Source organism: Rhopalosiphum padi, chromosome 1 (assembly GCF_020882245.1).
Source record: "Rhopalosiphum padi isolate XX-2018 chromosome 1, ASM2088224v1, whole genome shotgun sequence".
Taxonomy (NCBI): Eukaryota; Metazoa; Arthropoda; class Insecta; order Hemiptera; family Aphididae; genus Rhopalosiphum; species Rhopalosiphum padi.
The window spans coordinates 21,878,540-21,905,429 of record NC_083597.1 but is presented as its reverse complement, the minus strand read 5'-3'; the positions used below and the strand labels follow the sequence as shown (position 1 = coordinate 21,905,429).

The 26,890-nt window shown below is 29.6% G+C and overlaps 1 protein-coding gene across 3 annotated transcripts in view; it reads right to left on the bottom strand.

Moving 5' to 3' along the window:
* The window catches only part of LOC132931845 (paired box protein Pax-6-like), a 43,694-nt gene extending 27,480 nt beyond the window's left edge, over positions 1–16,214 (bottom strand). For 2 of the 3 annotated variants that reach the window (XM_060997887.1, XM_060997889.1), the window contains exons 1-3: positions 15,492–16,214; positions 9,997–10,051; positions 6,701–6,824 (exon numbers count right to left, since the gene is read on the bottom strand). In XM_060997887.1, coding sequence (XP_060853870.1) covers positions 6,701–6,824; positions 9,997–10,038 — 166 coding nt within the window. In that variant the 5' untranslated portion in view covers positions 10,039–10,051; positions 15,492–16,214. The remainder of the gene's footprint in view (positions 1–6,700; positions 6,825–9,996; positions 10,052–15,491) is intronic. The other variant, XM_060997888.1, reaches the window with a different exon arrangement.
* Positions 16,215–26,890: the final 10,676 nt, after the last annotated feature.

The window sequence follows — 26,890 nt, the reverse complement described above, 5'->3', positions numbered from 1 at the left end:
TTTTCGCGCAACAAAGTAATAATATACAATAATATACGCTCGATGCGTATGGTGTTTTCTTATATATATACGTGTAGGCTGTTTACACGCCCAAACACATTTCGAAAACAGTTTTTATTGCTTTTGAATTTAATTTAAACACTATACACACACACACATAAACACACACCTAGATACACTGCACTGCGGAGTATTTCTCTCGTTTTCTCGAGTGTTGCGAATTATTGGCCGTTGACGACGAGCTAACAAGAGCGATAGCGTATGTCGCGTCATCACTATGAGAGCCACTCGAACCGCAGCGGGTGAAAGTTCCTATTACGTAGAAATCCTATTACAGCATCTGTAGTCGCGACGGATTTATTAAAATCGATAAATAATAATATTTTTGAGTCGAGTGGTTACACGCGCAGTCGTACGTATGCATACGTATATTATATTGTATACGGCTATAGTGCGTTAGGTTAATCGATAATATATATTGTATATTTTTACAGGACAAAGAAGGCTAAAACGAAATAATAACGTACCTAAATTGCTATTATATAATATTTTAATTTGTATTATACCGGAATTATAATATTATTTTATTATATAATGTAGATACCAATGCGATTAATATCATATTTTTAAGTTAATATTTCTGTTGTTTTTTTTTTTGCAGGGTAATAGTTAGGTATCGAATATTTTCAGTAGATCCCATCTTACACATACATAAACAGATAAATGCATACTATTATTGTGGAAATCCGACTTCCTATGATGATAAAATTGCATAATTTCATATTGTCGTGTATAATATTTAAATCTAAATCACAAGAATTCGCGTTTACGTCGTTCCCATGGTGGGTTAAATTTACATTATTATATTGTATAACGTTAATTCAGTTTACTTTTTTCGTTCAATTCAATAGTAACATTTTTGATAGAATCGTTTTCGCACGTTACTCGATCGCACTGAAATATTAGGAATTCATATAAAATTGAACGGAGAAAAAGAGTAAATATTTCCTTGCGGGCCACTTTATAGCTCGGTATACGATAGTGGTTTTGTATTATGTATTCAAAAACGGCGTTCAAAGTAGGGTCGAAATAATATTTTTTATACCCGCCACCATTGTGGTATATATATTCGTCCTCACCACTATTGTCCGCACGCGCACCCCAAATCCCGATATAATATATTGTATGCATATATGTGTAGGTATAATATGGGTATCAATTCGAAAACTGTCGTCTTAAGCGGTTTTTATTTTGAAAACCTGTGAGTGGAATTTGTTGTATATATATACATTATATATATAGTTATATAGTTTATATATATTTCTATTTTCCAATGATAATATACGCACAAAGGAGATCATTTCAATATCGTTTTACGAGTGTCGTATCGTATAATACATATAGGTACATATCGGCATATTATTTATATATATACATGTAGCCATATAGGTATCTAAGCCATTCTGTGATCATTGAAGGCCACCAAACGTTCATGTAACGCATAATATAACTACCCCATATTTTTGAGACATTTTGTGCCAGTTCGTAAAATATAACTACTGCTTATAAATATGCATAGAAACCGAGTTTCATCTCAAAAGTATTACATTTTTGAAGTTCGAAAGGTTAAGTAATATCAAATTATAGTTTTATGTATATGTATATATTCTGTATATACTGTATAGATAATTTTACACACGATTCTTAAATCATGATAATAATAAAATCATCGCATTTCTACAGGAATGAATATTATTTATTATAAACAGCTAGTTGTCTGTCATAATAATATTATTATAGATGATTTTAACGGAATATGTTTAGCTGATTTCTTCATCGTGAAAAGTTTTTTCTTTTTCTTTTCTTATTGTTTCATCTGTACAGGAAATTTTTTTCAAAATATTTAATATAATATCATTATATATTACATGTACGAAATCTCAAAGCCACATAATACGATATAAGGGAGAGATCACGATCGTTACAAATGTGTGTGAAAAAAGCGCGTCCATTGTGTAATACACATAATATTTCGTGAACCGTTTCGAAGGGAGGCGGAAAACTTGCGTGCGTGCGCGTATGTCGTCCGGCCGTTTCGGCTCTGTGCCAGCCCGCGGCGGGAAAACGTTTTTCCGGCGGCACGTCCGGCACCCCTCATCGCAGCCTCCGATCCAGCTGCGGACGCATAATACACCGGCGGCGGCGACCGGAAGCGCACCGAGTCGCACTGGATACGCCACCGCGCGTCACTCCGCTCGGTTCGTCGCCACGGCAACGTGCACGAAATAAAATGTATATATTTGTACATTATATATATATCTGCGCAGTTTACGGTGCGCACGCGTGCTTTACTGTAAATTTAACGACCCAACACCTCCACCGAGGAAGCGCGTTTTTATCCTGTCGCCATGCCGGCGGTGGTCATGATTGAGTTTACATCAAAATAACATGAATTCAAAATTAAACCGCTAATAACCAATGTTAGTGGCAGCAACAGCACAAAAAATGTTGATTAAAAGAAGTTAGTAGTTAATTAATTATGAAATGTACATAATATTATCATAAGCATTACATATTTATTTTACGCAAATGAATTATATATGATATTATTCACTAATATACAATATCGATTTCATACCCTTTTAAAGTGTCCATGTATTTTAGGTTTTTATTAATTCCACTATGTTTTTCTTTTCTCCGTTATATAAATAGGCAGGCCATAGAAACATTTGGTTTCACAAGAGTTAACCTATTAAGGTTTTCCATTTTTTTCACTTTTTTCTTAAAAGTACTTTTCATTATACCACAAATTTGTTTTACTAAAATTACCGCAGTAAATTGCATGTTACTATTTAATTTTTATTTAATTTTAATGTTTAATGTTTATTTTTTTGTACTTTAAGAATACAATACATATACAAATATAATTCAATAAGTATACAAATGATATATTATTTTGTCTGTTGTTATTTTTAATTTAAATTGCATACTCTTTGTAATTTTTTGATTTTCTAAAAATCCACCAACATACAGGCATTATAAATATATAATGATATAAGAAATAACATTTGTAATTATATACATTTTTTCATCCATCATGGTTGCTTTCTAATATTAATTTTATAATAATTTATTTTGGGATAAAAATTGTTTATTATTTGGTAAAATATTATTAGATTAGATGAAACATAAAATATTATCATTTATGAAATAAAATTACATAAATATACAATTCTTTTACATCAAAGATATAAATAAAAAATAAAAGGTACATCGTACATATATATATAGTTTATAAATCAAATAGTAATATTTTAACCACAGAAGAAAACTAACAGAATAAATTTGAAGCTTATAACATTAATAATAATTTATTATCATATCGAAAAAGCTGAAACCTTTTGTACTTGATAATATGTAGTTTAAACTGTTTAAAGAATATCAGTATTTTATCACAGTTCTCTAACGAAAGTTAGTGACAAATTATTAGAAATATATATGCCTTGTACTGATGCACTTTACTGATGTGCAGTAGTACCTATACATATATCTTGAAACTACTGTAGTACGTTAATGTTTTTTACTTTAAACGATCTATTAATGTAGGTATATATTATATAGTAATTTGTAACAACCATTTATGTATGGAAAGTACAATCGTTGCAGACTCAGCTGGGATTATAATAATACCATAGTATGACAACTTGCAGTACGATACCAGAGACAGCTTGGTCGTACAATAAAGAATTGTTGGCAACATTGAAATGTTGTGATCATGGATTAATATACGATCAGCAAGACTTTCCAAAGTTCCGGAAAATGCAACATGAAAGCATTAGCAGTATCTATGTATATAATCTCTTCCGGCGAACATTATATTGTATAGCCCGTTTGACTTGAAACTTGAAAGTTTTTTGCCGTTCAGCAACGTCGATACGACAAGGTAAGAACATCTACTGCATGTCTGCGTTTAACACTTATGCGCCGTCATTAAGTTGTAACTCGTAAATAATCGCAAACACGACGAGATGAAAGTATTTGGCGACATTGCAACGATAAAGAACGGTTCAGAAAATGTGTGCACGCGTGTTTGGGTCGTGCTGAAGCGAAAAAGTACGCCTATTGTGTTAAGGTTAACCCTTCACAAGATAAACAAAAAAAAAATAATAGAGAAAAAATCGACATGTATGGTCCCGGCACGGGATCAATGGTATACGTGGTTATACATGTATAAAGGCCGAAAACGCAGTGCGGCGGTTACGCCATCATTGTTCTGCAGGTGTGATAATCGGAGATGGAAAAATCTGCGCTGCAAGCCCCTTCGAAAGCCTCTTATATTATTATACGCCTACGCGCGCGCCACACACACCTGTCTGTGGGGAATCCTGTGGGCGATAGATGTGAATAGGGGAAACAGATTACCCGTGATCGATTAAATTTCCAGTGTTGCCTTGACCTATATATATCTATAAATCGAATGCGTTATTGAAGCTGAGTTACACGGCGGGCATAATAGAGATACTTCCGTCCTTTAGATCCTTTTTAGCGACATTGTATTAAAGTCAATTGAAATGCGGACTCATGTTTTGTGTGTGTGTGGTCTTTATATATTGTTCTTTTATCTTGAGTGGTAGTAATATATATATATATAATATGTTTTTAGTTCACTCTTGTAGTTTTATATTTTTGAAAATACGTTTGACGTTTTTATGTAGGTGCGTATCTCAAAGTGCATATGATATTGTATCACAGTTGACAGGTAAATATAATATAATCTATGTAGGTTTCAATAAAAGTATTGACTACCTACCACAATAACATGTAAGATATCGTATAGGATGATTATTACAATAGAAAATAGCCTTCAGGAAACAGAAAACCGGCGGAATACGATTGCACGCGTTTTACCGAAAACAAGTCTCTCGAACCTAATTTTGTATTTTTATCTTATCAGTCTTTAAAAAATGTATATGTACATAATTTATCAAATGTCAATAATCAAAACGGTAAATATGTGAATTGAATATTTATAGTTTGATATTATACTGTCAGGAGCATTAAAAAAATTTACAGTTTATAAAAAAATAAAGTACTTAAGTATTTCAGTTTCGTATTAAATTTTTTTTTACCAAACTGAAAATTTTATTTTATTTTAATTTTATTTCAAAATTTGGAGTTATCTATTATCTATATATATATATATATATATATATCTAAATATAGAATAATATTTAAGTTACGACAAGGGATCCGTTTCGATGTCGTAGTACAGGTCGAAGAACGAGTGGTGGCAGTGGTGACGTTTTGTGTCGAAGAAACCGGACTGCGGGGCGGCGTGTTTGTATACGCTTAGACAGAGATATAGACACACGTAGACGAAGACGCACTGCTTTTACATGTTTTTTGTACGTATGTATATGTGCGCAGGTTATTAAGATATTTTCATTTTATAATTCAATATTTTTTTTTTACCTGCAGTAATAAGTATAACATGTACCTACGTAGGTGTGTGTATATATATGATTATAATACCCATACCTATATAAATGCAAGGCGGGAGCGGTAAAAGAAAAAAAAATAATGCTGAAACACGATACCTAAATGAGCCCCGACAAATATCTCATAATATTATACAACCGCACACGACTCGGTCCCTTTCTTGTACTCAGTGTCACATGTCAACTGATTAAAACTGGTTTGTATTCCTCCTTTTTTCCCCTTCTTTATCAAATCTCATCATTAAAAGCGTCACTCCGTATAGAATCTATCTGTCGATGGTATTATATGGTAGAAAAAAAAGACGGCGATAGTAGATGGATAAAAAAATAAACAACGACGATTTAAAGATTTTATAAAAATATAACGATCGAAAATCGTTCTGAAATACTTGATGTCCATTAATCATGCCGCAAAGATCTGTTGGATGATTTTATTTTATTTCGTGTGCCTCCATCAGTGCGTCGACGTGTCGGCGGGACGTATTCAACCGGAATAGTTGGCAATGATATTAATGTAATAATATGTATAATGTGTGCTTTATATAATATGTAAAGTATTTTGTATAAAAATTAGAAATAATTGTAAACTTAGAATTTAAAGCATGTGTTTAAAATTAATATAGGTACATTTTCTTTGGGCGACGAACACTAATTAAAATACCTACATATATCTACTAATTAAAAATAACGTGTTTGATACAGGTCGACAATAAGAAGTATATATTAGAGAATGATTATGTATTAATTGTATTTTTAAAATAAATCATGTATCTAGATTCTAGATGTATAGTATTTTCAATTAAATATTCCCTTTTTAATATAGCACCTATCGTACCAGTAAATTATTATAGTTTTGAATTTAAAAGTATTTAATTCGATATTATTTTCGACATCAGTTGCACAATATAAGCAGTAAAATTATAATTTAAAAGTTGTAAATCTCGTTCCTTTTAAATGTATAATATTATCGAAACTTAACAACGTTCGAAAATTTAGTTAAGTTTAATTTTTCGCAAGTTATGAAAATATTGAAAATCTCAGTCGACTATAGAAATATTAGAAATACAATTAAATGTTGGAATATATAGTACATATTATATTTATATTCTTATACATATTTTTATATTAATTAATTATAATATTATCTTAAACAATATAATTTTTATTAACTAAAAAATTGTGTAACATTATTAAAATCTTACCTTTGTGAGGCATCTTCCAGAATGGTTCGTTTTCTCTGCAAGGGAAAGGCCCGAGCCCCCCCACCCCAGCTCCAAGCAACGTCTTGACGGACCCCCACGTCCCTCCTCCGTAAAGACCCAACACCTGAAATATAAATAACAATTAATATATTAAACTTTCAATTCGTAAATAAAATAAAAGTCATACTCGTTTAATAGTATGTAATAATATTTTCCATGAAAACATTAGAAAAAGAACACATTTTTCACTCACACTTCCCCATATATTTTGTTTTTCTCCCCTAAGTGGATGACTCATATAGATTCAGGAGTCCCTATTAAAATACCATAAGATTACGCGTTGGAAAACTTAAATCGCATGTCCAGCCTGCGAATAGCGAAGGGTCCATTTTACATCGGCCCAAATAACGTACGCTGCTAATATAATGTAAGTGAACGTTTACACGCGACAAAACACCGCGACATATTATAGGCGCGTACATACAACGAAGGGGACCACACGCATACTATGGAAGTCATTTATCGGAAATGAAAAGCTACTTTAAACGAAACGCGCGCTCATCGAACCATTTCAATTTGTAGAATAAATCACAACAGCTGTCTATATGGACAGCGTTAGCTTAATATTGTTGAATTGGGGGAATCGCCGATTGACGAAAGGTAGACAACTGGTTAGCGCCACCCCGATAGTATATTATATCGGTACAAACGTATATATAAATATAAATTATACCAACAATAATAATGTACACTACGAGATTCGGAGAAACGGATAATAATACCTTGAGTTTATTTTATTCAACCCTCTAAATACGACCAAGCTGTCGTCTGCGGTCGATCGTCTATTGTGCGAGCGGGTTTATTTACGTTGAAATTTTATATTGGCAAGTGTCAAAAAGGAAAAAGAAATAAAAATAAACGTATTTGAGTCATTAAAAGGTTAAATGGCAAAATAAGATGAAAAGAATTTCGTTTCTTTTTCACTGTATCGGTCGTCTCGACTCTCTATATATACGGATTACGGATGGATAATAATATTATTATTATTATACTCATATAATAGTTTACAGGTAAAGGCGGTAAAGCCGTACCTGTACTAGGTAATGATCGATGTCAGTTAAGATAGTTGTTGATGTATTATGTTTGTATGTCTTTGGAGTACTTGTTTACTGGGAACAATACACATAGTTGATAAAATGTGGACAAAACCAAAAAAATTATAATCGTTGGAGTTTTGAAATAATTAGAAATGAAAATAATATTATTATTTTTAATAAAACCAATAAGACTTTTATTCTTAGTCCAAAAACATTAAAATAATGATAATAATACGTATCGTCCTTATTCGCCGTGTAGCAATTAAATTAGATGTACATATCAATACAACAAATTAATATAATATACACCTGCTATTAAATATTACTTCTACGATTTAAAGATATTCCAATCGTAAACTATAATAATAAAATGAATACGATATACATAAAAAAAAATTCGCAGGTCATTATTTCTTTTCCCGATTAATTTAGTACAATACGCGCATGAAATGTATACGTTTTTTTTTGCCATACTTGAAATCAGAAACTCGACCGAATTCATCTTTGATCGCGATGTATAATAATCATAATATTAAACCTATACGTACCGTTTGTACTTCCATAATATTATATGTATTATGTACAAAGCGGCGTCAAAACGCGTGTGTGCACGTACACGCAACGGCAAAGCAAGTGGGCACTTGACTCGGCCCTCTGTATATAATAATATAATATACAAGCTCGTATACACACGTAAATTTATATATATTTATTATACTGTTAGTACAAAAACGTCGCGTGGAGATCGTTTAAATGCGCGTTGCATACGTTATGGCAAAAAATAAAAACCATATTTTATTTTACTTTTTTATTTTTTTGATCGGTCACAGATTTCACCACTATCCCCATCATAAACTATATGTATACATAAGAACGTCGCACATATTATAATAATATTATATATAATCGTATACGACTATACACATTATATAGGCACGCGAGCGTGACGGCGGAGGACAAACTCTCATTAGCGACTTCAAAAGAAAACGACTTACACGACAGGATTTGTGCTATGTATGCGCGCGTATATTATTGTATAATACCATGTATACAATATGTATATATACACTTGAGCTACCACCGACGTCGGTTTTTCGGATTGGGCGGTGGGTGGAACGATGAAAAAATATAATTGCACTGTGCCGCAATAATGTATTCGTTAAGGGGGTATTTTTTCATTTCATTTTTTACTATCCCCCGCAAAAAAAAAAAACAAAAATATGCCGCAGCAAAGGAAACGCGCGCAATAATCCCTTTGAACTGTGTTATTTTTTTGTACGCGATTTACGCACTAATTACCCGCAACCGCGGTTTTGAATCGTGTTTTGATTACGACCGACACGCGACTTCACTGTGAATAACGATTTGCAGGCTGCTAAGTATTATGTTTATGTATATGATGTATATATAAGAGAGCCAGCAGATAGAGTGAGGGCGAGGGTGAAGCACATACGAATGGACTTCTAAAAGTCTGTCATGGCCTTATTTATATTTACCAGTTTAGGGTGTATAACATTATAATGTTATAATGTACCTACCTATATATTATTATTGTTAGCATTTTGAATATAATCGTTTGTTCGTATTAAATAAGATAATAGTATACATAATACATTATAGTATACATATATTTGTTAAGTAAATTATTCCAAAGAAGAACATGCGCATGCGACTAACAAACCAAAATTGTCTTTGAATTATTTTAGAAAATTAACATAATAATTGTAATACGCGTGCCTTGTACCAACAACATAAATATAAATAACGCATTGGAAATATTTCCTATTAATACATAATTAACTATATTATTTGTATAACATGTAGATAGTAGTTATATTAATAACTTGCATATTAATGTATATTAATACGCTAAATTAATTGTATTTGTTAAGTATTTTAATTTAAAAATGTAATATTTTACCTAGATCAAATCGTTGAAATTAATATAATTGAACAATGCGTACATTAATTTATACGTGGTATGTATTAACAAACTACTCAACAAATTACAATTCGTATATTATTTTTCATCATCAAACATTAATAAATAATATTATATTATAATGATTAAAACTAAGAAATAATTTGTAAAAATTATTAAAACCGTAAATAGTATTATAATATTATATTAATAATTAATAAATAATAATCATTATGGTTCAATTTTTAAGATATTATTATATATTATGAAAATATTACTTTTGGAGCAGCTTCCAGTTGAGTGAAATGTTTTTCTGGCATTTTCTGGTTTTAGCTTCAACAAAAATAACAAATAACATTTGCACGTGAGTTAATCGTTGATAATGAATTTCGATACATTAAATCAAAAAATCATTATGGTAGTTGAAAGAAAACTATTTTCTATACGCTTTTCAACGAAACAGTGTTTTTTTCAAATTAAATTGCGTTGTACGGGTTACATTCGCTACATTTCACCGCTTAATATTTTCCCTACAGTAATAAATGTACTCAAATTCTTATATTTTGAATTTAATGGTTACTGTCTTAAGAATCATATTTTAAAATACTTAGATTTTTACCATTTAAGAAGTATCTGCATGATGACAATACCAACTTTTTTGAAATGAGAACGGCCTTTTTTAGTGTGAATAATGATATTTTTTGAAATAAACGGCGTGTAATTTACTACTTTATACTTGGATTTAATTTTGATCAGGTTATATACGATAAACATTTTCAAAAAAATTAACTGCATGACATTTTTCAGTAAAAAGAGTTGGTTTTGAAAAAATAAGCGTGTGATTTAAAAGGTCATTGAATAGTGAATACTCTTTAAAAGGTAAAATATCTGGTACTTGAAAATATGATATGTATTTATATATATATATTTCTAATATGATATAAATTCATTATTAAAGGAAATAATGGTGGTAAGCATGCCTGGTAGATCACCCTATATATTATACTTAATGAATTGGTCATAAAATAGTAATGACAATTATTACCACGATATTTTGACCACTCAAAACATACAAAGCTATATACTTATATATATATATATATTATACACGTAAAACCGTTTTATGTGCAGTGGTGAAAGAATTTTTGAATTATAATTTTCAATATTTTCCTTCTCGCTATAGGGTGTGGTCTATGTATATATTGGTGTTATATCCTATATAGGCTTACATATCATATATAGTGTACCATGCTATCGCAATATTATATTTTTTTAGGAAAATAGAAGGTATAGTAAATATATACCTAATATGGCAGACAGTGGTAATAATAGTAATCTAATACGCGAATGCAATAACTGTCGAATGAAATATATCGAAGATGAATTTAATTTAATAACATTGATACGCACACGACACAATTACTTTATTATAAACTATAATAATACATTTGCTGTGGCTCCGCCCTCTAGCTGAAATGCCCCATCCCTCTTTGATTTGTATTGTCACGGTACCCCGTCCACTGCCGACGGCAGCTTTTTGTCAAGCACCGCGAGCTAACATCGCGTTTATGTACACACATACCCTCGTGGTCTTTTTTATTGTTCATCTTCTTATGTGTATATTTTTTTTATTATGACTATTGTCCGCACGTATATATATATATATATGCGTAGTGTGGCCATGACGGTCCCCACAGTATTTACCTACCATTGCAACGTAGGGCCCGCGACAATGGGACCCTGCAGCAGCAGTACCAGAGTATGGGGGCAGATGGTGTGTCGGATGGTTTTCTAATTCAGAAAACCACTAGTGAAAAAAAACGGTTCTTTTATAATAATATCATCGCCGCCACCGCCGCCGTCGTAATATTGTTCCCCCCTGTGATGTATGTGTATATATGTGTGTGTGTGTGTGTGTGTGTGTGTGTCGTAAGAATAGAAAACATGCTCGGCTAATATTTATACTGAGCACGCCGCATAATTCGGTTAAATGTATCTATATACGTAAGTCCAACGAGGGGGCGCGAACCACGGGGAGGAGCAACCCAAAATGAAAAAAGACCGTTGACAGCAGTATATATATAATAGTTGGTAGGTATTATACAACATGGAATCAAATGACAACAACAGAATCATCCATCGATGTATGTGTGTATGTGTCTATACGTGATTAGGTTTTAATAGGCTCCCCGTACACCCTCTCCCCCATTTTCACACGAAACCCGGGGGCAATTGGATCCCCTGATCAAACATGCTGCATGAGCGATGTTTATATATACAAGATGGTTTATTGGCTCGGGCCGTATATGATATTATATATAGTCCATGAAACAACAGATTGTGGTAAATTAAACGAACAAATTGTACCTTTATATTATATAAATGTTTTTATTTGTTGTATTTAAGACAACATCCCCTTTGAAGTTTTACAAATGAAAAAATATCCCGTCACGTAGGTATATACTGTTTATATTTATCGATAACAATATTAAGGAATAAGCACACGATAACTATACTTATTTTTTTCGATGAAAACGTATTTATATATAATTGTTAATTATTAAACCTCACATTAATTATAGAATAATAATTATAAAATAATAATATTAAGTGTTACAATAATATGTATTATAAAATTGTATTTTCTATACGCAATAATAAATCGTATAAAAATTCGATTTTTATGATAATCCACATTAATAAAAAGTATGATAACTAATTTTAAAAGTCACTAACAATTCTAATTTAGTTTTATATAAGTAGAAACTCTCATACAGAAACTTGATAAGTGTATACATTTTAGTCAATTAATCAAAAGTAATTAAAAATACACAGTAAAAATAAATTGAACATTTAACTTTAGTTTATAATTATAAAATATATAACCTGACTTCGCGTAAGAGGAAAAATTAACAAATTTAAAATATAATGCTATATTGGTATATTTGTAGGTTTTAGTGTATGTATATTAGTTCTCAGGCAGATATTGTTAGCGGTATACCTTGCTTTTTGTGAATAAATGCGACCGAGATAGACAATCTCTCCTATAGTGGATTGGACATAATACTTGATATATTTTAAATTGTGGCTTAATCTACTCTTTAAATTTTTCTTATATCTTTAAGAATAGTTTCTGAATTTTTCGTTAAAATCGGTCGAGTAGTTTTTCCATACGCTACAATTATACAGACAATCTTGATTGAATTTTATATCTCCAAGCCAGCGGTTCCTAACCTTTTTAGCGGGCGGTGCCTTTTTGTTGGTCCAAATTTAGTTAGGCGCTCTTTTGTCAATATCATGAGGATAGAAAATAATCGAGGATATAATATTAGTTTTCATTTATAACCGATTTAAATAATTTTATTGAATATTTTATAAACAAATTACAAAATTATAGTTGAAAATAAAGAGAAAAAAATACTTCTTTAAAAGTGAATGTGAAAAACTAATAACTAATGAATTTTTTTCATCCTCGGATGAGCCACGTTGTCTCTAAAATGAGCTCGCGGTAGCATTTGTGCACCGTGGTGCGCACAGATTGGGAGCCGCTGGTCTAAGCAATGACAACCCCAAATATTTATATTAAAAAAAATTCGATTTTCGTAAGCCTAAACAAAATTCATGCGTAAGCCATCCTATAGTATTCTATGGAGGTTTTGAATTATCACATACAGTCTCATTTATGTAAAAACTATTATTTATAAGTATATACTTAACATTATTTTGGTATAAAATAAAACAAAAATATAGATATTAATGGAATTACATTTTATTCAGTTTATAAAATTTAAGATCATTATAAATAATCAATTCATAAAATATGCAATATCAGTTATAATTTAAAAATAAAATAATAATTTGACTATGGATCATAGACATTCAATATTGATATTATTTAAAATATTTAAATATCTATTATGAATTACTGAATGAGCCTAAAAAACTATAAGATGTATCCCACGCGATCTACTCCAATCCCAAAATTGTATTGAACACCCGTGAAGCTCATCAGGGAAACCATATTGATAAAAACTAAAAAAATCTATTCCTATGTTATATATGGTCTATAAATATCACACATTATAGTTGACCAATAAATATTTTAAGTTAGTACATTGTAATCATCGTATTATAAAATACAATTTATTACTATAAGTTACTACTGTAAATTAGAAATATACCTATATCCACATTTTATAAATAATATTAATAACTAATCATATCATTACATAGGAATTTAAAATATAATATTAACGCGTGGCACATTTGCGCTTATAGTATATTTATTCGTACAATTTACGATTAAAGTTAGAAACAGAAAGTTGTATAAACATTCTTCATAAGTATTACATATTGATAACAACAATAATATTAGTTAGCAATTAGACTTAATTTTTTGTATGGAATATTATAACTTATTAGATAGTAGGTATTATATTATATTAGAGTAGCCAATAGGTAGCTGATATGTATAGTTGGTTTAAGGTTGCAGACATTATGTCTAGACTGATCAAGATAATCATTTATATGCCGCCTTCTAATTATGTAGGAGTGATAAAGTTATATTTATATCATTAATTTTTATTTTGTAATAAGTAATTAATATTTTGTGTAGTTCGCGATAAGAAATATTTATAAAAACAAACTATACAATTAAGTGAATATTGCCAATACTATTAAATTCGCAATGGTAACATTAATAACTACTGTTTAATTTAAAAAAATAAAATGTTAATGTTAATGTATATGTGGTTATTATACTATTATCGTCTTAGAAGTTATTACTTATTATACGGATGTGCTTTTACTGTTTTCATTATTTTTGTTTTTATTTGTTTAATGATTAACTAACATAAAATTGACGTATTAAAAATATTTTAAATAAAATTACATACATAATTTATCTACACGGAAAATATAAAGGTTATATAATATTGTAATTTTGTTATACATAATATAATATTATGAAATCAATAATGCATTAACATATTATAAACAGTTTATATATTCTCTTTTGAATTTTCATTGATCAATAAATAATAACTTCTGTAGTGTTTATTGTAGTTTTTTACTGTCCAATTATAATTTAATACAAAAATGGTTTGCAGAAAATTATAAATATCTTACTGATTACTTATATCTATAAGTATTGTTTATCTATATATTATTTATTTTGATTTAATAACAGAACGGTGAAATTCGTTCTATATTATATTTTTTTGTTTTATCAATATTTAAAATCAGTGATAAAGCCAAATGGAAAATCATCGTAGTGTATAGGTACGTATATAATTATTAGAGGCGCGTCCGACGATAAATTAACGGGTTCCTATAACTTATCCATACATAGGTGGTATTAATAAAAACGGAAATTCGATTTGAGTATATTATTATGAATAATGAGATATAACAGTTTTTGAATACTTTTGTATACTTAATTACTAAGGGTTAAAAAGGTGAATTAAATTTATGGTTGAAATCGTGTGCAGTATTAAACACCATTAACTTTAAATAGTAGGTAACCCAAATAAGTATCATAAGTATATTTTTTGCAGTTTCCCATTTTTTATGTCCTCGACCACGGCGTTATGGCTTTTGAAAAAAAATACTGGCGTATATAGTATATAATATTTATGTACCGTGTTATAGCTAAGTTCCTAGGTACCTATGTATTATAATAATATTTACGAGCTTACCTATATTTAATAATAATAATAATAATAATAAAAATACGTGACTGAGACGTGTTTAAAAATGCGAGATCACCACTTACCGATTAAGGTCCGTCGGGTTGGCCGGGCGCGTCTGTGCCTCAGCGCATACAACGGTGCAGCCGTTGTTGCCGCGTGCAGTTACGAATAATCCTGTTGTACCGCCGTCGTCGAACCAATCATAATAAAATAATAATACTATCGCACTGCAGTTATTATGATTTACGTTTCCACGTGCGTGTAATTGTCCGCGAGAAGTCCGGTGGTAGTTATGCACGACAAATCGAGAAATAAAAATTCGACGGAATAATATTATTATAGGTATATATACTATTACGGTGTAGTGGGCGACGCGCAACCGTTCGAACTCGAAAAACAAAAACAAACCCCCGAAAATGCGACGAAAAATTATTTAAAAAAAACCGTTCGCGCGGTGTTTACACTACACACGAGATAGGTGTGTATAATATACGCGTGTGCGGCGATCGCGGAGATCCTCGCGGGTCGGGTGGCGCCGATAGATCGGAGGCGATCAACCGATATACGCGTCGGCGAAGACCGGGCGCGCGCGCGTTAGTGTGTGTTAGTGTTTGTGTACAGGCACGTCGCGGTCTCGGCGGCGCGCGTGTTACAGCGTTCGCGTTTTTCCGCCAGGCCGTGCGTGCGCGATGTGTGTACCGTTCGCCTGTGTGTATGCGGTGAGCGCGCGCGCGTCGTACGGTTCGATCCACACGACTGCGTCCGTCTCGTCCGCGGTGGCGTCTCGGCGGCAATACTCGCGAGTCGCGACTCTTCGGCGGCGGCGGTTGCGCGCCCTACGCAGACTCCACCCCGCCGCTGACCCCCTGCTCCATCCGTCCCACCAAAAACAGGCCAGGTGGGCGGAGCGTCCTCCTATATTCGCGGCGTCGTCGTCGACAGTCGGATACCCTCCTCCTCCCGCCTAACAGCGCTCGCACCCCCCCGGCCAAAGATCGGTGGTGGTTGTTGGTTTGCGCGGCGTTGGGTGACGGCGCTGCGGACGATCGCGGCGAAGGGCGAAGAAGTGAACGGCCGCGAGGGGAGAGGGCGACGTTCCGTCCCTGCCGAAGTCGAGCACCGCGTTCGCGGCGGTGGTCCTGGTGTGCGCCGCCGCATTCTCGCCGTCTGCAAATATATAGGTAATAATATTATTATAATATTATGCGATATGTACACGCGCACGACGACCGATAAATGCGTTACATTATTATTTCCCGTTCGTATAATTTACAAATAATATATAATAATATTATATGACCATCACATATTATAGTATATTCTGATTTGATCTAACCCAACTGTACATCTGCAGTACACTATACTATATAATATTATAATATACGAGTTCTGGCTGCTGCAGCGTGATTCCTATTTCCTGAGATGATATGAGTACTTCAAAGTATCCTGTGTGACTTGGCACTCGTGATGAGCAATGACGAATTAGTCCTGTTGAAATAACATTAAGTTGTATTTATGTACGAGTAAATATACCTAATGCGATTTCATATTATTGTACTTTATCTTATAAATAGATATTTTTGTTTTTACCGTTTTCATAACATAAAAAAAGACGTTTTATTGTTGAATCTATCGGGGCTGATTTATTTGCATTATTTTTTATTAATCGCTTTTTATAGTTCTTTTATTGTATTTATTTTTTGTCAAAAAAATCATAAGTATAATATGGCTCCACGAAATAATATCCTTAGTTTTTTTCAATGTACAATTATAGGTTATTATCGAGTTATTTTTCAATATGATACGCACAAAAGCTTAAAAAAAATAATTAATATTTAAATTATTGGAAATTGGATTAAGTAAAAGTATAAGTCTACCTAAACTTATTGAACAAAAAATAAAAATAAATTACGAACAATACGTTTTATAAATTTATGTTTTTTTTTTAAATCGTTTTTATGATCAAAAAGAAATATACTAGGATTATTTATTGAGATCAAGTATAATTCAAATATAAAAATAACTACAATATATAATATAATACCTATGTAAAGTTGAAATTATAGTATATTAATATATTCTATTTCATTTATTATTATAAAACGAAGATATAAAATTAATATTGTATTGAAGATAAAGAGAACTAAAGTTTTTCATCTTTAACTGTATAATAAACGATATGATATTGTTTATTTATTAAATTTCATGCAGACAATAATAATTATAATAATATATAACATTTAAAGTGATAAATAACACGATGCTTAACTAAAACATTAAATGCATTTATTTCTATATTAATAATAGTAATAATAATGAGTACTTACTATTGTATAGTATTGTATCAATAATATTAGCAAATTAAATAATTTTACTTCAGTGAATTGCTGTATAATGTTACAGTTAAAAGAAAATAATTTCTTCCTATATAATATATAACCACGCATAGTGGTATAGTAATTCATTATTAATTCACATATTATATTATATTATGATAAATGCGTAGATATTTTATAATATTTGCGTATATATCTACCGTCATGATCTATACCAATCTACCGACTACCACATTTCAGTTGTGGCTGTTGAGGGATAACTGATATTACAGTTATGTTAGACTTGTTAGAGAAGACAATATACTAATATTATTACCTATATTTATATGTAATATTATAGTCGCTATAGCTTTATTTTATTATAATAAACGAGTCAATGACACGCAACACGCTCCCCGGTGACATCGAAATACAGTGTGTATACTGTATAATATATTATATACAATATGATATTATATTATTATGTTTACGTGTTTACGATATAATAAACATAACAGATATGTACCTATACCTACTTATATATATATATATATATGTGTGTGTGTATAATATACTCGTATTAAGCATGGTTCACATCACAAAAATTAACTGGAGCGTACCTATATATAACCTATATAATAATATTATTAATATAATACTAGTTACCAATATTAAAACGATCTTTTTCTCTATATTTGAATCAGATTTTTAGGGCATGAATATAATTAGGTATTATTATATAATACTATACAGTTGCAGTATAGTGTGTATAGATAAATATTGTCGGCTATCTAATGTATACGTTAAACACGGTACATTACCGACGAACAAATTATTTGGGAACTTGTGAGGAGCACAAGATATATATATATTGAAGTATATATAATATTAATTATATTTAGGCATAATATATTATTTCTGTACCTATTATATATATATGCCTTTGGTTTCTACTTTCGCAAAATCAGATATATTATTCACTATCTGAAAAAAAATAAAAGATGTGTATACTTTGTCCTAGGTGTATTAGATAACTTAAAAAAACATTTATTTGATAGTTGCTATTTTAGTGAAATTAAATGGGCTGTAAACTATCTGTAACATATAAAGAAATAAGTATCTCGTTTAACATTAATATATATTATTGAATTCAAAATCCATGGTGTTAAAATATATTTTATTAAATTTTAATTAATATTATTGGGAAAATCTAAAAATGTAAATGCTTTATATATAATGAAATAATTAAAGTTATAATATTATAGAAATATAGAATATAAAGGTAAAATACAAGATAATATAATATATATACACTGTGTATCATAGAGATATGACAATTTTACATTAAAATTACATTTGAATATGTCAGATCATTGTGATACACTCTGTACCTATATTATATGCAGCGTATTTGTATGAAATTATTATGTACTTCAGTTAGTATACATAATACTTGAGTATTATTACATACACGGAATCGAATCTATAATTTGTATATAAATATTATATAATATTTTATAAACACTGCATGTATACAATTAAACAATTACATTTGACATACATGAGTAAATTTCATTCGGGTTTAAAAATGTTTAATTGATATTGACGTCCAGGTAGCTTTAGTAAGTATACATAGGAACCAGGTAACGTTGAAATATTGTTTGGACGCCCCTAATGTAAACACTAAACGGCTTACTTCTAAGATATATTCAACACACATGTTTTCCACAACCCCGATATACATCACATTAAAAACCGTTAATTCTTAGTGGGAAACAAGGGGAAATATCTTTTATAAAATAAATATAATTGGCGTTTAACCGCCATGTATAGATATTAAACATTAACACAGATTTGGTGATAATAAACCTAAACCAATATTTATTTTATTATTATTACGTTCTATGAATTTATAAAACATAATATTATGTAATAGTAATATATACATTTTGGTAGATACCCTGGTATAATCAACAAAAAAGCATCGTAAGATTAATAATGGAGATTTAGTATAAGACAATTTTCAGGTTTATATTTTTTATTTCTAATATCATGCATATTATAATCTCAAAACTTGCCAACTATTTGAATAGGTTTAGATGATTTAAGTTATTATAAATGCATAATACCTATATTATACCTACTCTTATATTACATTATTACATATTATACTAATCGTATATTATGTGAATCAAATTTGTTTAAATTTTAATTAAAATTGCGTATATCTCTATTAATCTAATTAATTATTAGCTTCGTTTTATTGAAAAAATACTATATAAATGTAGTATTATATTCTTACATATCTGTACCAATTATTTAAAATAATAAAATAATAATAACCCTTATTTCTCTTATTTTACATCATTTGTTACGACATTTCTAAAATAGTGTGGCTTATTTTTACCATTATATGGACATGCACCAATCATTACCTAATATAATATATTATATTATAGTAAAGTTTAAACTATAATGCATACGTATATACTTTTGAATAAAACAACTAAAATTGAAATCATTATAATAATTATTTTACAACAATACAATATTTTATAACATATTTTTTACACGCTTTTCATATACTATACCGAATTTATATTAGGGCACATGACCAATAGGTCATCTCGAACTGGGTTCCAAAACATAAAGTAACTTTGATTTCGATCGATGATAAAATTAAAAATATTATTTACTAAGAAACTACTTTGTGATTTAACCATTCTTTCATTTTAAAATATGATTGTTAAACAAATTAATTATTTAATAAACAGAAAAAATTCTATTACTATTGTTGATTTATTTACATTTTTATTTTATAGTCGTGCCAGTCAGCTATATTTTATTATAAAATGTTTACAAAACGAAAGTGCTTTTAGATTTTAAAAGTTCTCTATTTTTTTCCTATGTAAATATTTATTTATATTAGTGATTTAATTAATTGTTCATCCAAATGATCACTGTTTAATATTGATATTATGTTACAGTGTATGTTTCATAACATGTAGTGCCTATACTTAAAAAGTGGTTAGATTTATAATGTTTTAATTAAAAAATTCATATTTTTACTATATTTTTATTTGTATATTTCCATATTATTACAGACCTTAGTTTCTTATATACTGCAAAATATGCAACCATATTTAAATAAATGTTAGTTACAACAACAAGAAAAACAAAAATTAATAGTTTTCTATAGCAAAAGTTAAAACAACATTACCATTAAAAAATGATAGGAATATGTAAATATTTAAATATAAATATATACGTATATAATAATAAGTACCATCTTGACAAACATATTTTACACAATAACAATATATAAAAGTAAGTACGACTCTTAGATATTCATCACATGACATACCTATTTATCTTTTATCTTATATATTTCACGTAACTATTTCTACGTTATTATTTTATAACTGCGTTTTAATGAATGTATAAATAACATTCGTAGATACTTCAAAAAATAGTTTTATATTTTATTAAGTATACAATAAATACCTGAATACAACGTAGTTGTACAATATTATAACAATACTATACTTATACTATTTTAAATTAATATTTAGGTTCATATAATAAATATATTTATTTTAATGAACTATACGGCTATAATATTGATTTAAATACATTAATATTTTTAAAAAGTCATTTAACTAACAATTTACAGGGAAAATAAAGTGTTAATTAATTAAAAATGAGCAGTATGCGTTTTAAATTTTATATAAAAATGAAAAGTTTTGGAGAATATGGCCCATAATATGTACTTTAAAATTCCAGACATGTGAGTTTGAATAAATTCATTATTAAAGGGAAAGATTGGGTTGAGCATGTTAGTGAATTATCTTGTATATAATAATAGTTTTATTTTAATAAGTGGTTATTATTTTTAAAGTTAAAGAGTTTCAAATTAAACTGTTTTAAAACCATAATATTGTATATTTTGAATTAATGACTATATATAAAGCTTGATTTCTATAATTATTTTGTCTGATGGGGGAGAATATTGGTCTTATTACGCACCCTCATATTTTATTTTATACTTTTACTGAAACACTGTGGTTTTCTTGCATTAATGTATACCCTAATTTAACCTATATTTTCTCTTATGCAACGAGGTGCAAATAAATTATATACACGTAATTAATGTACTTATATTTTTTTAAATTGTTAAATGCGGTATGTTTATTATGATACCGAATCAACGAAAAAATATATGTGCTTATTATTATATAGTGAAAAGTTATATGACTACATTTATATAGATATAAATTATGTACAATAATGACTTTCAACTGAATTTAACCACAGAAAACATCATGTTTCTCAACAATTTCCCCCATCATTATTGCAAAATGTGATATATACAGTGCTTGATTTGGAAAAAAAATAGTATAGAAGTACTCTAGCTACCTTTAAAAAAGTGGTGTCCCTAGCATTTTAATATAAATCATATAATCACGAGAGTGAACCCTTGGAAGAGGGGTACGCTAGTGTATCTAAAAATTTATCTGTGGTACTCGGCCCCTTCCACGTCCCCCAAATCAAGCAAAGTCAAGCGCAGGCTATATATTATTCGTTAAAATAGTTCACGTGCTCACGTTTAATTTGATAATAAATATTTTATAATATAATATAATATAATATAATATATATATATATACGTATAATGGTATTCCTATAGCTATATGTGTATACTTATTATACATGTTTGCACGAAGCTTAATTTATTTAAATTGTATTGGTATACTACTTTTTGGTTGTGTTATGTATAATACTGGCTTCTACGTGACTACATCAAATTAGTATCTAAAGTGTATTTTTTTAAACGTATAATTACTGCTGGGATGTTACCATCGTTTATTGCGTTAAAAACATATAGATACATGATACATCAAACAATTTAATATTTGCAATTATACACAAATTATGACTTTTGTTGATTGTTGACTAATATAATATATTATATTGTGATAATAACACTAACTACATGTGTATATTACTTATCTATATGCACAATTTATCCGAACGTTCGTTTATCCAGTTATCCTACACGCGTCCTATGATATTATATTATACATCAGTATAATACTGTATACAATATACAACAATACGCTGTACCTACTTATCTACATATACGATTTATAATATGATCTAGTTAACGCTATGTTTCTCATCTAACACGCTGCACGCGCTGAAATAGGTACATAATAATATTATGTAGATTGTATACGTATAATAATAATAATAATCATAATATTATTATATCACGTTATAACATAACAATATATACATAATAATTATAAATAATAATATCATTGCAGTGTACCTTTGCGGCGGGAGAGCGCGGGGTTCGTTAGATCGGGCCCACCATTGGCCGCTCGGTCCCAACCAATTACTTCCGACTGACTGCGTGCGTCCACGTCCGTATACTATACAGTATACACTATATTATACGCATTATAATGCGGCATGGCAAGCGAGAAGCGACCAGTGTTTTATACACCACTACCGCGGTAGTTATGTTTGTATAATAATTAATAAGTTTAAGTTGTATTCTATATAGGTATATAGGTGTATAACTATATAACTAAACAACTACTTATGTATTACTACTACTACTACTACTACTACTACTACTACTAATACTACTACTACTACTACTACTACTACTACTACTACTACTACTACTACTACTACTACTACTACTACTACACTAAATACGCTACCACAACCGTTAACCACCACCGATACTTACAAGCACACCACGTTTGTATACAAATAATGAATCCGTATACCCAGCGACGGGAGTCGTTGTCGTTACACCTTAAATTTCCATAAATAATATGTTTTCATTCGTTAGTAGGTATAATAGTACTTATAGTATAGATAACCTATATAAAATAATATAGGTGACGAGCGTGTGAATCAATGCGATAATAAAGACGTGGCTAGTATTATAGTTTTCCCGCGTTTTAACGTGTATGCACGTAATATACAACAATATTCTAATACTTAATAACTCTTTGAGGGATCTTGAAAATGATTGAGAAATTGTGATATCAAACAACGTATTGTTCTAGTTTAAGTGGCCATTTGTAATCAAATAAAATCAAATACATATGTTATGTATGATGTATCTTGAACAGTGCGACACCAAAACAGGAATTTAATATTTAAATATACTGCATATGAGTACACGACGCGGTTCAATTGAATGCGGTTTCACTGACCTGCAGTGCCCAATGACGTGAAATATGTATGACTACCATCACAGTAATATATGTTGGTCGGTTTTAATAGAAAACGGTAGTGTCCGTTGACAATTTTTCTTCACGTCCGATATGTACATTCTGCATTCTGTATTCGGATTCACAGCTACTAACTTGCATCTGTCGTGTCGTTTCCAAAAGTCTAATTCGACTTGACTAGACATTTTCTTATGAATCATTGTCAAAAAATAAAAATAATATGTGATTACAACGGGAAAAGGATATTCAAAGTACTACCTATATAAAGCACAAGATAACTTAGTCGTGTACCTGCAGTATATAATTCTCAATAAAACCAAGTATATGGTACCTATATACACTCACGGTTAGTAACACGGTATTGTTGGTATTGTTTGGTCAGTTTGAGGAAAACGTGGTGGTCGCCATCCATAATATACCTTAATCCTGCAAGTTATTCAATTATAAATTTAACTTCACTGTTTGGGAATTTTAATACACCGTAGGTTATAAAAAAATATTTTAAATAATAGTGTTTAGACTATAATTATACATACATAATATGCATTATAAAAAATAAAATATTATAATTTATTATTAATGCAACATTTTAGCTAAAAAATGCTCTGGACGTGTTTAAAAATCATCATGTATAGTACTGTATATGAGTACTTATTGGATTTTTATACACATGCAGGAACCAGAGATTGAAAGATGATAACATATCATTATTTCAAACCTTTTTGTATATTTGGTTTTGATCAAAATATGGTTTTGAGTGGTAAGAGAAATTTTTCTGTTATATGAATTCGTAAAAATTAATATTTATCGGACTACTTTCATTTATAATGTTATAGTAAATATATAATATGCATATGTATACCAAAAATAATTATTAATAATGTTACAGTAAACTATAGTATAAGCATTTTCTTTAAATATTATTGATTAAATCGCCCTTCCTTACCAACTTTTTTTAAATTAATATCTTAAAAATTATATATATATCACGTTATATGTATCTAGGCAAAAACCGTTGATAGAGATCCCACAGACCCCCAGGGGACGTGACCACATATTATTAAGAATCGCTGTTACGTAACATTTAAGTATTAATACTTTATATAGGAAGCGTTCAAAACATATATCTATCTGTAAACCATCACCATGTGTTATTAAAAACGTTTTTTTCTGTCCCCTTCGTTAACCTAACAACCAACAACGATTAAAAAATGCACGTTAAACTCGAATTGCGAGTATCTATATATAATATTAGTATAATAATTAATTAATTAATATAATTATCTATTAATTAATACATATATTATACTCGTATAATTTCCAATTTATTTAATGCAAAGTTGCAAGAAATAGAAATCATCTATATAATTCATTATATTATGTCTATGCTTCTCATCCTTTATTATTAAGGTGGATTTTACGTATTTGTATTGGCTATGTTTTGGTTATCAATAAGGTCTTAAAAAAGTTGTAAAAGGTGATAATGGACAATTGTATTAATAGGAAAAAAGTTTATAAGGCCAGTAAATTTAGTAATAAATTAAAAATACCATAAATATTATTTTTTATGCTTTTTATTGATATTATAGTATCATTCGTAGATTTTATTATATAAGACAGTAAAAAGATAGTTAGGTACTTCAATGGAATTTTTAATGTTAACAGTACTCTAGAGTGGAATTGTACAATAATACATATAATATATATATATTGTCACTCTACACTTTATTTAAGTACTTGTACTCATTCCATGACTGTTAAGCTTACATTTTAGTATGTAATAATAATAATAATAATAATAATAATATGCATGTACACAATTATTCGCTAACTTGATGTTAACAAAGCGTATACATACAGCGATCTTGTTCATAGAAGTAAAAGCCTGTATTGATCTAAATAAATATGATTCTATTTTACCTAGTACCTACATTGTACTATTTGACAAAATCAAATTTGACTTGCAAAAATCCGAAAACCGTTTAACATGTAAATTGAGTTTTATGTATATTTCTGACGCAGTCGTTATTCTGCAGATATACAAATACAGCCTAAAGAAATAGTTGGAATTTGGACTATAACTTGAAACGGAATTTTATTTACATTTCCGTTATGTAACCCCGTGTGGGTGCTTTTCCCTTAACACAAATTACATCATGTTGCGAATACGTATTCACTGTGCAAATAAAATTCATCAGACCCTGAAACGAAACCAGTGTTTTTCGTAGCTATATATACGTAGGTATACCCAAAAGATTCTATAAGCCATATTAAAGTACGAATTATATTATACTTGTCATTCATCTGACGTATTATATTCACAATATTATAATATGTGCACATACCCAGAAACACAAACCTTCCGGTCAAATCACGATATTAAAAATACCTGACTGGTTTATTATGTCGTAAGCAAAAAGTCTGAAGAGTAAAAAAATAATTTTGCAAATACATATTATTACTTAATATATTATACCGAATCGGACAAATTATCATGAATAAATATAAAAATAAATAAATATCATAAAACTGAAACACATGGATGCATATCATATTTTTACTGGTAGATATATATAATTATGTTCAGTGTAGACACATTTCGACGATCTAATATTTATTTCCCTAACTTTTTGAAGTATTAAATATAAGTCCTAAGTCCATGTATAAGAACTAATTAACTCCATATCAGAGTCTCGAAAACTCTAAATATAAATATCTTTAAATGTCCAATCATGAGCATTACAGATTTAGCGAAAACTGTTTAATCGAAATAGTATCAGAGGGCACGATGGGTGCTATAAAACTGTAAGTAGTGTCCGCTTTCCCAAACCTGACCAACGTAAAATATCACAGTTATACCCATTCATGTAAATTTAGTATTTATGTAACTTTTATTAAAATGATTAAAACTAC